The sequence below is a fragment of the Pomacea canaliculata genome, linkage group LG9 (genome assembly GCF_003073045.1).
Source record: "Pomacea canaliculata isolate SZHN2017 linkage group LG9, ASM307304v1, whole genome shotgun sequence".
Lineage (NCBI taxonomy): Eukaryota > Metazoa > Mollusca > Gastropoda > Architaenioglossa > Ampullariidae > Pomacea > Pomacea canaliculata.
This window is the reverse complement of record NC_037598.1, coordinates 14,335,147-14,348,093: the sequence shown is the minus strand read 5'-3', so window position 1 is coordinate 14,348,093 and position 12,947 is coordinate 14,335,147. Positions and strand designations below refer to the sequence as shown.

The 12,947-nt window shown below is 37.9% G+C and overlaps 1 protein-coding gene across 1 annotated transcript in view; it reads right to left on the bottom strand.

Annotated features, from left to right (window-relative positions):
- Nucleotides 1-165: 165 nt before the first annotated feature.
- Nucleotides 166-12,947, bottom strand: part of LOC112571473 (atrial natriuretic peptide receptor 1-like) — a 276,027-nt gene continuing 263,245 nt past the window's right edge. Inside the window, 15 exon segments of the mRNA XM_025250455.1 lie at nucleotides 166-5,942; nucleotides 6,305-6,396; nucleotides 6,698-6,796; nucleotides 7,019-7,193; nucleotides 7,592-7,660; nucleotides 8,171-8,294; nucleotides 9,528-9,677; nucleotides 10,019-10,190; nucleotides 10,861-10,977; nucleotides 10,980-11,015; nucleotides 11,252-11,417; nucleotides 11,686-11,757; nucleotides 12,830-12,871; nucleotides 12,874-12,915; nucleotides 12,917-12,937. Coding sequence (XP_025106240.1) covers nucleotides 5,859-5,942; nucleotides 6,305-6,396; nucleotides 6,698-6,796; nucleotides 7,019-7,193; nucleotides 7,592-7,660; nucleotides 8,171-8,294; nucleotides 9,528-9,677; nucleotides 10,019-10,190; nucleotides 10,861-10,977; nucleotides 10,980-11,015; nucleotides 11,252-11,417; nucleotides 11,686-11,757; nucleotides 12,830-12,871; nucleotides 12,874-12,915; nucleotides 12,917-12,937 — 1,461 coding nt within the window. The 3' untranslated portion in view covers nucleotides 166-5,858.

Sequence of the window (12,947 nt, the reverse complement as noted above, 5' to 3'; positions counted from 1 at the left end):
AACACTAGCCACATAAAATAAACATGATTTAAACTTAAAATGTAAGGGCTTCTAGCTCCTCCCGTCCTATCCCAGTTAAGATAAAAAAAGTCCCCACTTATCCCCTCCCTCAAAAAAAAAAAAAAAAATCCCGAAACAAACAACAAAAAAAAAACCCAAAAAAAACCAAACAAAACAAAACAAAAAACAAAAAAACAAAAACAAAACAAAAAGCAAAACAAACCAAACAACCAAAATAAAAACATAACAAAGACACAGCTAGACAACAAAAAATCACAGATTTGTTCTAATGGACTGAAACAAAATCTTTCATTGTAGTCTTTGCTTAAACTGAGCTGAAGATTGGAACAATAACGCCCATCTTGGCATTCATAATAATCCTTGAAGCAGAATACAATGCATCCAGCCAAATGATTTTGTCAACAAAGAAAGGAAAAATAAAAAAATCATGAAAATATGGACAGCTTTCTCAACCTTCATATTCTCTCTAAAGGCTGCATGGCCCTCAGAGATGTACCCATCAACATGATTGAACTTCTTTGTAGTCTGAGAAGGACTGGAATTTTTATGTGCTACATGTGCTATCCAAATGAAGGCGCATATAAACTAAAGTATTAAAAAAAATCTGATTAGACCAGACCAAAGTGTTGTGCTAGAAAACTTTCTCATAAAGATATGGTCAGTGACAGGGCCGAAACATAACTCTCCAAACACACAAAAATCTGGGACTGAGATTAAAATGCTGTCATAAAGAATGATGCATCTGGGAAATTGAAGGCGGATAGGGAGAAGTGATTCAGAGCCCTTAGGGTTTCAGAAGGAAGAAAATGTGTTTTGTTATGTTTGCTCTGGGACAAGCATTGACTGAAAAATGAGTTTTCGGGAGGCTGAAAGTAAAAAGCGCACAACCTCTGCATCGCACATCACACATCAGATTTGATGTGAACAAACTTCTACAACAATGTAGAGATACTGAGCTTAGGTATACAGAAAGCTGGACAATTGTACATTAGGCAGGATACCATGGAACATTTGAAAATGGAGACATATAACGAGGAACAAGAGAGGGATGGCGGTGAAGACAAGATTTTTCTCCATCATCGTTCTGAAAAAAATATACAACCAATACAAAACTCGCACGGGGTCAGTGAGTACAATCTCATCACAGTGACATCATGAGAACAAACACTTGATTACTACTATAACCGTTTCAACACAGGCTACTTTGTGGCTGCGTTGGTTATCAACAATCATAGTCATCATCAAAGTTGACCTATCCTCAAAAGAAAAGAAAGAAGTGAAATTACAGGAAACACGATGCTTGTCATCAAAGAAGGACAATTAATATGAAAGATTTGTTATGGTTTATGCAATGACAAGAGGCTTCAATTCAAGAGGCCATATTTGTTTATGAGACAATCTTCACAAACATTAACTCTCTTCCATTCTTATCTCTAGCCTTTGGGACAAAGGAAGGAGTCCCGCGTTCTAGAAAAAAAAACCCTGAAAAATTTAAGTGCAGGAGCATTCACATAATGTAAGAAAATTAAAATGTTTTTTGATGAAAGACCTTGTTAGACTTCAATATCGATATAATACAACACAACCAAGACAAACACAGTTTTAAGAGACGTTGTAATCTTTCTCCAAATTCTACATTGACAAAAAGTTATTGAAATTAACAATACAATTTAGATGGATCTTCAATAAATTATTTTCATTTTTTTTATCAGTTTTAACTAAGTAATGCTAGTTTGTTGGCTGCACTGATACGTTTGAGTAATTTTGCCAAGGTGTTCCAGAATTTCTTTCCAGAATCTTTAATTCTTTCTAACAATAGTAATGGGAGCAGTGAGGTTCTGGTGCTTGTCTGGGCATTTTTGGAGCATTTTAAATGAGAGAAACATCGCACACTAGCCTGAATTATATTAGTAGATGCAGCAAGTTAATTAAGCAACACTTTGCCGTCCTTAGGATGAGTTTCTCGTGGAGAGATGGACCAGCTTTATGGTCATTATTAAGGGTGTGAATTTATGATTTATGGGCATCAGTAGCAAGAGACATACCGCTATGTTTCTTTCTTCTATTTGAACTTTTCAACTGTACTTCCATCATTCACTGTTTGTAATATTGTTAAGTCCTCTACTTCTCTGACAAGTCAGTATATTCGGAAACAATTTATCAATAATAAAGAAATATTTGAGTAATAATTACAATTAAAAAAGAAAACAAAAAACATTTTTCAAAGTTGTCTTTATTACGTTGGATTGAAGAAAGAGTCGATTTTGCTTCCAGTTGTATTATATCACCCGTAAATTCTAAACGCCTGCTACATACGGGTATACTTCAGATGTTTTTAGATTTGTGCAAATCTGTGGGTAAATATTACTAATTCACATTTAACGATAGACCTAGTATCGAGATCATATTAATTCATGTATTCTGCGTCTTTTGCCTATATATTTATTTGGGAAGTGTGAGGTTTTGTGTTGTTTGTTGACCTTTTCTCTTGTTTACAGGGCATTTTCAGTCAAATAATTGTTTATTTGTTTTCGATTTGTCAACGTAAAACACAATAGAGTCATCTACTAATAAACACTGAAAGGCAGAACAATCTGAGAATGCGAGGTTCACTGGATTCAACACTGTAAACAGGATGTGTATATCAAACCCTCATTTTGCCTTTGACATTTGTAACGAAGACAGCAGTGAGCAGCAGGTGGATTAGCAAAAGTGCTTACATGTGTAATTCAGTCGAAGTTTCAAATGAACAAACGCACAAAGGCCATAGTGTAAAATGACAATTTTTTTTTTTAACGAGAAAAGTGAAAATTACAAAAAAGATTTTTTTGCTTTCTATGCCACTGACACAAACGTATTTATCAAACATACAAACGTTTTCATCGTGTTTCTGACAAAAAAATGGCCGAGAAAAGAGGACGAACATTATTTACAGGAACAAAGTGAACAGACTTTCTTAACTGACAAGAACAATGGAGTGTTGTACAAGAACATTTAAAGTTGACGAGCAAGTCTCTGAGATGGCCAGTAATAAAACAGGGAAAACTGGATTTTGTACAATATTCGAGATGTAAACAGCAGGTTCAGTCTTGTCTAGGAATGCAACTTCTGAGATTGTCTGTAAGTTTGGGTTAAAATCTTGAGTTTTAAAACCACTGTGTGTGTATATATATATATGTGTGTGTGTGGGTGTCGCAAAGTGACTGTAGGAGTGGTTGCAGTGGTGGTAATGATGATCAGGATGACGATGATGATGATGGTGGTCTGGTTCCAAATAAAAACGTGTGGCAGTTCAGCATCTAGATATTCTCATGGTCTACGATGCAGGGCGTCCAGAACTTTTCTTTCCACAAAGACTTTCTCTCGTGATGTATATTTTTTCACTAAAAAGGTAACTATGTAAAATTTGTTTGACATTCGAATCACTTTCTCAGACAGACAGATGGACGTGCACATACCCATAAAGACAATATTAAATTCAACATAACAATCTCGTGCTGACATATTGACAAAAACGTCTATTTACGAGGCATATCACAGCATGTTTCATATAATCTTTACCGTAGCAAACATGACAAGTTAATGCAATATCAATACTCAGGACAATGAATGGCTGTCTCTAACAGTAAAACAGTATTCTTCCGGGCATCTGGAAATAAATAACAGATTAATCCCCAAAAAACAAACCCCGGACTATCAGATGTACAGTCTACAACGCACGCAAGTTACCACATGGATGGAAATAAAAACAAGTCGATGAAATAGTCTCGGATCCGCCAGTCGGGATCCACCCGCCCCTGCGATAGCAGAGTAAACAAACAAACATGGATCCTGGTGTTGTGATTACGCAGACAGCGTCTAACAACGATTGTCTAATGTGGTCATCGGCAGCAGCTGTCAATGATAAGGGCCTTAGGACAAAATGAAAGTCTCCACATCACCGTCACAGTACAACAATCAACAATATGATCAAAGTCAACAATTGTCGGCTAGAGCTATGTACAGTGGTCAAGGTCTATTGCAAACAATGGTCGTTGAAAACATCAGCGAAATAAAACAAAGTCCATGAAAAAAAGTTCCCACTTTCACTGGTTTTAAATTAAAATGCACAAAAAACAAAACGTGTATGCTGTCAACTGACAAGCATTTCTCTATTTTAAGGGTGAGAATTGTTAAATAAGCCTAAATATTAACTCCAACAGAGCACAAAACTTAAAAAAATATAATTCTTTACTGAATACTAAAGACAATCAAAAGCATTCGCGCACTCAGTAAAAAGAAAACTTTTTAAAAATATCAATCCTAGTTAAAATTCGAGTGCTTACAATATTTGTGTTTTTGTGTTTTTTAATAATTTGTATCAAGTCTGTAAAATTGATATAATAGTAAAAGAAGCAAAGTGAGAGAACCACATATAAAAAAAGACAATTTCTTAATACTCTTTGAGCCCCCTTATTTACTTGTCATATTAAAATTGCTAAATTAAGCTTGGTTAGAAATATTTATATAGCCAGACCTTATTAAATTCTGATTTCATTCCCATTACATTTGTATTGTTTTAATGGTGACAAAATAGTGGATTTCTCGTCTTGTTTGTCATAAAAAAATTACTGGACATTGTAATTGTTTCATTAAAATTAGTATTTTACTGCTGTTAAAGACTAGCATTTTTATTGTAGTTGAACACTGAATAGTTCCTTAATTGCTGATTGTGGACATCTTTGACGGGTTTATCCATTCAGATACAACAGCCCGTTGTCTTATCCAGTATGTAAATGAATTCTAGACTTAAAGACTTTTCTACCAGACACATTGGACAAATATTGCGACTATGTAACTTTTTAAATAGTATAAGCCTTACTAGAAGATTTTGCCAAACATATCTATATACTAGATCATCCATGTCCAGTGATGAAAATCTTGGAGACCAACAGTGATTGCAATACACCAAGAACGATAACAGCGATCAGCTCAGATCTTTTGCAGTTGTCTTCTCAATGTTTTATAGACCAGTAGTGTCTTTAGCAATTTAGGTTTTAAATTTCACATTTTTTATGATATTATTTCATCTTGTCGGCTATTCCCTTGTTGCTAGCACACGTTCTTTAAACACAAAGACGTAATTAGGAGACATTTTAAAAGGTAAATAAATAACATGCTTTACTAACAGATGATTGCAAATTACTGATAAAGTTCAGCTTTTTTTTTAAAGAAAAAAATTAGATGCTTAAAAATGTTACACCGGACATTTTGATCGTAAATCAGATGAAGATATTGGTTTAAAAGTTACACGTATTCCTACAAAACTCTTTGTTACATCCTCGCTGCAGCTGTACACAGTGATGAAGAAGCACGAAGACGATTGCAGCAAGATGTCCAGGGCATGAAAGGCCAGCGATAAGCGGCGTATAGAGGGATTCCATTCCTTTCCGCGAGAAGAAAAAAAAGTCGCAGAAGAGATAAGCCGACTATACCTGGAGAACATCTTGATGAACATCAGCCACAGAGCCTGAGAGTCAGACGAAGGAGACACTGCGCACTACTCACGGGTTACAGAGCAGAGTCACTCTCACTTCTCATCTCACGGTATCAAAAACACCGCGGTATGACATAAATATATATATGTGTGTGTATATATATATATATCTATATATATTTACACAAAGTTTCTTAAATCTGGCCGTCACGTGACACACAGTGCAGGCCCTGCTACACACGTCGGAATGGCACAGCGTGCTACAAGAAGTGCGCAGGCGCAGCGTGGCCGCCATTTTGAGGGGCAGACCGGAAGTTAGCGCCTGCTCAAGACGTGAGTGGTTGCATAGCGGTGAAGGACGTCACAAGACCCCATGGGACAAGGCGAGGTCGATGGCGGGTTCCTTCTCCCCCATCAGCCAGTATGTCGTCTGCTTGCCCTTTCCCTGCGAAGAGAAATAATTAAACAAAAGTGGATATAAAATCAAAAAATCTTACCGCAGTTTTCAAAATACAGATGTTTGAAAGTTAAAGAATGATAGTGTACAGGTAAAGAAACTATTTATACATCGGAATACCACTTTGTCTTTCCAGAATAGAAAAGTTAAATATTTTTGTCTTTTTTTCCTTTTATGGCAGGATTTTATGGTAAATAAAATTTCAAAAAATTGTTCATTATTTTTTCTCGGCGGGTCTTTCTCCCAGTTAGGATATCCCCTCTATCCCAGTCAGGGTAGTTTGATTTCTGAGGTTCTTAAATTAAAGTGTCATAGCGACCAGTCTCTAACTTGCTCTGTGGTCAACTTACTTTCATCTCTACTTCTCCGCGTAGCTCGTACACAAAACAGTTGAACTCATCCAGCACCTCCCGTGTTTGCTGACTCATGTGAATCTTTAGTGCTGCACACAGAAGATATAGTTTTAAACCCTGGAAAACGATTAGCATCTCAACCGGACGACTGTCGCCCGTGCCCCAAACTCCACACATACCGACAACAACGGACAGACGGAGAGAAGAGAGAGAAAGAAAAACCTAGATAATTACATGACTGACGCCGAGTTGATAGCGACAGTCAGTGAACTGCGTTTACCAGGTCTCACAACAATTGAAATGTTTATAAAGATTGAAGTTAGAAATATAATGATGAGTATTAATAATTATAATAATGTTAAAGCTTGTATCCCCAAGAAGATCACTCACGCAGTCCGTTGGACTCCATCCTCGACGACGTGTTGACAGTGTCTCCAAACAGACAGTACCGCGGCATTTTGAGTCCTACAACTCCAGCAACAACAGAGCCTGAGAAAAAGAACAATAAATGACATCGTGAAATCATCATCGTCATCATCAATAATCATCATCATCAATCATCAATCATCATCATCATCAGATAGTTTTCACAAAAGGCTTATAAAATAAACAAAAAAATTATAAAAATCTCATGCCACGAGCATTGGATACCGTAGATATAACTCTCTCTCACACACACACTCACACATAGACAGAGCACTCCAGACTTACCTGTATGAAGACCTATTCTCAGCTTCAGCTGCTCATCAGGTCTGTGTCGGATCTTGAAGTTCTTGACCCCGGCCAGGAGTGCAAGGGACATGCGCGCTATTTCTCGAGCGTGCAGCTTACCGTTCTTGACCGGAAGTCCCGACACCACCATATAAGCATCACCTATTGTCTCCACCTGGTCACGAGACAGATTCAGGGCTGAGAATGACGTGTCATGTGACCATCACTACTGAGGTCTCGATACTGTCTTTGTTCGATCGCAAAGAAACATTTATTATTCTATATTGTCTTTCTAAATTTTTGTTTTTAAATAATTTCTAGAGACATTTCGTGAATTTCTTCGTTTTGCTGAAAGTTTATTTTCACTTTCAGGTACAAAATTTTACAAGTTTATTCATAGAAATCATATGTTCAAAAAAGTTTGTGTGAGTGAGAGACAGAAAGTGTGACAAAGCTGGTAAAAGCATATGAGATTGAGAGTGTGAGCGTACTATGGAGGTAGTAAGAGAAAAAAAGAGAGTGTGTGTGTTAGAAAGACAGATAATATTAGCCACAGACACAGAGGAGACTTACTTTATACACATCAAAGTTTTCAATGACAGAGTCAAACATCGTGTAGAGATCATTCAGAAGAGCGACAACCTGTAAAACATAAAGTATGGAGTATTAACACAAAATTTAATAACAAAATCAATTATGACAGCAGACAATGACAATATATTACATCATGTGCCCATTTTATTGTAATGTATTGTTCAAAAGGACAATCATGTTGTAGTCTAAACACTGCCGACACGAGAAAGCACTCAATGCCAGAAATATCAGAGAAGAGTTTCAGATTAACATCTGACCAGTACTCGATGGGTAAAGCCACTACATTTTATCTCAGTCAGTCAAAACCCATCCCACACAGTAACCTTATCTTAAAATCCTCAGGAGATAAATAATCGTAAAAGGACCCAAAACTTTGAAACGATTATTCCGCAACCAAGCATGAAAATGTATCACCAACCCTACCGCGGTTAGGGAATTATTAAAACAGGGAGAAATGACACGAAGCACGTGCGATCATTTCATCAGATTTGGGTCTGACATACAACGACCTCGAGGGTACCCACGCCATTACCAGATACCCTGATACTGTCTGCTGACCTGCATCGGGGTGCTCTCTGCAGACAGAGCAGTGAAGCCGCAGATGTCGGAGAAGTAGATGGTAACACTGTCGTAGGTCTCGGCCATCACCGCCTGGCCCCGGATGAGCTGACTGGCCACAGACCTGCGTTACACCAATAAATATAAACAATGAATTATACAAGGACACAAACAAACAAACATCCAGACACTAAAATAGAAAACAATCATACAGACCCAAGGACACAATTATACACAAAGACAAACCGATTATACAGAGACACAAACAAATAGTCCAAGACGAAATAAGATGTCTCCGAAGTTCAGGAGCCACATCTGGTGGTCAAAGTGATGTAGAGAAAAAAATAAATTGTGTTTCATAACAAACTTCTAGGGTCAACAAGGTGAGAACAGAGTACGTGGGTGTCAATTTATTCCTGGCACCAAGAAGCTTTAGTGAACACGAAAATAGTCTAGAAAATTAATTGAGTAAAGACAGGATGGCACACAGCACACGTATCATCGAAGGATGGTCAACATCGTTTACTCCCGCAGAAATGTAATCAGAGGTACATGTAGCTGGGAATACAGGGTGCGCAGATTAGAAAAAAAGTGAATAATGCATGGGTCTTGGATAAAAAATGTGAAAATTGCGGCAACGGGAAAAAGTGGAGAAAATTACTTCTGTAGGACCACTTCTTTTACTCCTCCTTCAACTATAATTACTGCGATTGCTGTTCTACTGATCATCATCATCAACATCAACATTAAATCTACCTTTAATACTATTACTAGTATAATAAATATTAATTGAAAAGGTCATTTGATACACAGACGAGAATTTTCTCCTCTTTATTGTGAAACTCATTACAAAGCCTCAGACTATTGAACTAGAAACAAATCTTTGTTTTTTAGAGCACAAACTTTATGATTAGACATGAATACCTATTTGTTCGCAAAGTCTTCGTTAATGGAAAAGATGTTAATCAGGCCTATGTGTAGAGCAATGTGACGAGCTCCGACAATAATAATAAAAATAATAAGGTCGTGTTTTGTTCAGCACATAATAATTGACTAATAAAAGACAAATATAGAAAACGGAGAGGGTTTTTAAGGTCAGAGTTGGGGAAATAGTATCTGTAATGAGTCAATAAGTGTTAATGCCAGAAAGTACAAAATGGACATCAATCAAAAGTTTCCCGAGTTAGAAAAGTTTGATTTCAGACACTAAGACGATGACAAGAACGGGCATAAATATCAATTCACCACAACCTTTCTATGAGTTAGAAATATTTGAGAGTGAGCTGTGTCAGAAAACAAGAGGCAAGAAGAAGCAGAGGAATCAATTGAGCTCTGAGACTTGAGTTGGTGGTCCTACTTGGGCAACATGGAGTACAGCAAGTCCTCGGCCCTCTTCTTCTCTTCCAAGTAGTCTTGTGTTCGCTCGGCGACGAGGGCCTCCAGATTGTTAGCGTACTGCTCCATGCGGCTCAGCAGGTTGTCCAGAATGTTGCCTTTGTCGCCATCCCTGTGGACACCAAGAACATCATGCAGGTGATGTTGAAAAGTGTGTGCGTGTGGAATTGTGTGTGTGTGTGCAGGCGGCGGGACTGATGATGATGATGATGATGATGATGATGATGATGGATGAGGATGGATGGATGATGGATGGATGGATGGATTGATTGATGGATGGCTTCATTGATTGATTGATGGATTGATGGAATGATGATGATGATGATGAACAGGAAAAAAGTACAAGAAGAAGAAGAAGTAGCTAATCATGTGTCGACTCTTTAAAGAATTATCAAAAAGAAGCCAAAGTTGATCTTCAGTATCAACACAGTTTCATTAGTCAAAAGTTAAAACCTGTTGAGCTTCCTGATGGCAGATTTGAGAGCTGGAAAGTCTGGTCTGTCCACAGGGTCCTCCGCCCAGCACCTTCTAATCACAGCGGCGAGTTCATCGGAGGGACAGTCAAAGTCCTCGAGAGTCGGCCTCAAGTATGGCTTCATGCCCTTCTTGACCTTCTCGTAGATTTCTGTGGAAAGCAGCGAGAAAGAAGGTATTATGGCCAGGGGTAGGTTTACTTATCTTGGACCATGACTACATGAAAGGACGTCAGATGAAAGGCTTAACATATACCATGGGCTGCTTTGGGGCTACAGTAGTTTTCATTACGGTATTCTATTGCGAAGAAAATGTAGTGGCAAAATCTCTATCGGATAAGATTGAAATGAAAATAAACCGATTATAATCAAAGTATTACCTGTTACAACCTCTCCCCCCGAAAAAAGAAAAATCAGCAACAATTTTTTTCGGCAATTATTCACGCTTATGAAAAAATATGTTTCTAGAAACAAAGTAGAACAAAGTAGAGTTCAGCAAAAATGCTATCCTTTGGGAGTTTTTTTTTCTTCGATAACTTTCTTTCGATCATTACCACCGTGTAAACTTTTAAAATTATATTAAGATGCTTTTTGAAATGAGCATATGAGAGAGTTTTGATGCAAAGAATATTATAAAACAAATTGGTAAACTTACATAACCTATTTTTATTCTTGTCATCGAGCTCGATGCTCTCAAACATAAATAAATAAAAATAAATAAATAAAAGCCATGAGAAACAGCTACAGGAGCACAGGGACAAACGACAAAACAAAGTGAAAGGATTAGTAGAGAGAGTAGCTGAAAATTCTAAGAAACGCCACCTTGTGGTGATATCTCGACATTTGGTAAGTGAAAGACTCCGTTACGGTAGACGATCTCCTGACAGATGATACCGAAACTGTACACATCAGCTTTCGCAGTGCCCTCTGGCGGCCGGACGCCATGCGTAGCAGTTCCGGTGCACTCCATAGTTGTCCTGCATCAGACAGGCTTAGGTTAGTTCAAAGTTCATCTGCTACATCACTTCCGTACTTAAAGACACTTAGATTCTACTTCATAAAGTACGACTCTCAAAGATGTCAAGGAGATGGCTTTTACATGATTGTTAAAAATTGCAATATGGATGAATTCATTCTCTGTAAAATCAGGACAAGCTTGATGGCAGTAAGTAATGTACAGCATTGAGTACTGCCTACAGTAGCCTCTGCTTACTTTGGTACCAGGCGAAACGTCTCTTTTCATGGTCACCATCTGCTTGCCGCAGGTGATGCAGACCGAAGTCCGTGATCTTGACCACAAACCGGCTGTCAACCACACAGTTGGTACTTTTCAGGTTTCCATGGCTACGGATTTCGGTGCTGTGAAGGTAGGTCATGCCCTGAAGACAGTGAGCAAAACATTGAGTCTGACTACAGAAACACTTCCAGAGACAGATACAAATCTTTCCAATATGTGGGAGGAGGAAGTCATCTAACTTTATATCTTGAAAGCTTGCACATCAAACATGCAACAACACAACGCAGTGCAACCTAAGGTCATAAGAAATAAACGTAGACTAGGAACCATGTATTTAAAGAAAAAAAAATAAAGTGGAGACAGAAATATTGAAAATATTGTTTACTCATTGAAGATGGGGCCAGGCTTACCCTGACAATGTCCTGCATGATTGAGTAGCGAAACATCCAGTCCAGTTTGATCTCATCGTTCTCTAGCACGTCCTGAAACATGACATGTGACACAGATCGTCCTCAGAATTTCATACAAAATAGTTCCATATATACAGGATCTGAAAACATTAAACAACTGTTTCGAAGAAACACTAGGTCACAACAATAGTTATATAGTTATATGTAGAACTATACAATGTATAGCTAGTTACACAGCATGTAGTAGGACTGAAAACAGTCACACAGTCTAAAGGAAATAAAACCGAAAACTGTTGTCTTTCTCTGGGCCATTAGTTCTTACCCGCTTAAAAATGGGTTTCTCAGTTGATCAGTCCTGGGGCCATAGAACACAAAGATGTTTGAGGGTTCAAGATTAGTTTTCTCAGTTTTTTTGTGTCTATTTTCCTTAAAAATTCTGAGCTTGGTTTTAATTCACAAAACTGATGTGTTTAGTTGTAACAGTCGGCTTTTTTTCCGCTATTCTGCTGGCAATAAAAGAAGACAGCTTAGAATAATGTCTGGGCTAAATTATGAAAGGGGAACATAAACTTTGTATGAATGGTACAGAAGGGGAAACATCCTATTCCGTCCAAAGCAAATGGGCTCCCCATAGCGTTTCTTCCAACACTCTGGTGGGCAAGTGTTATTGAAAAATAAAGGGGAGGTAATCGTTTGAAAACGAGGGGAGACAATTCAAAAGCCTATTAGGTCTGAGAAACCTCTCTGGTGCGCTCTTGAAGCGTCTGGGATCAAACTAATTCAAAACGAAGGGAAAGAAATAAAGTAAGGATAGAATCAGAAGAACAAACACGCAGAACGCGAGAAAAACTAACTTGCAGAGTGACAGAACTTAGTTCCAGTGTCGGGAGTGCATAGAATAGTGTGCTTCATGTTTGATAAGCAAACTGAAGGACAAAATCACGAGAAGACATGCCAAAAGAAATCCTTATTCACCATTTACACACGGAGGACATGCAATATCGCCAGTGTGTCTTTCTGTCTCGACGTTTGGATGATGCTGTTAGGGAAACAAAAGACTGTAAAGAAAGCGTGTTTTTCACGAGATTTTCTGCTCTATGGTGATAAAAGTATTCTACAAATATAAACAACGAAAGAATAATACCTGAAGGCTCCCCTTGGGGCAGTATTCAGTGAGGATGCACATTGGTGTGGGGCGTCCGTGCATGCGCCAATAAAACGGACAATGTGGATCATTCTGAAGATCTTTAATCTGGAAAGTA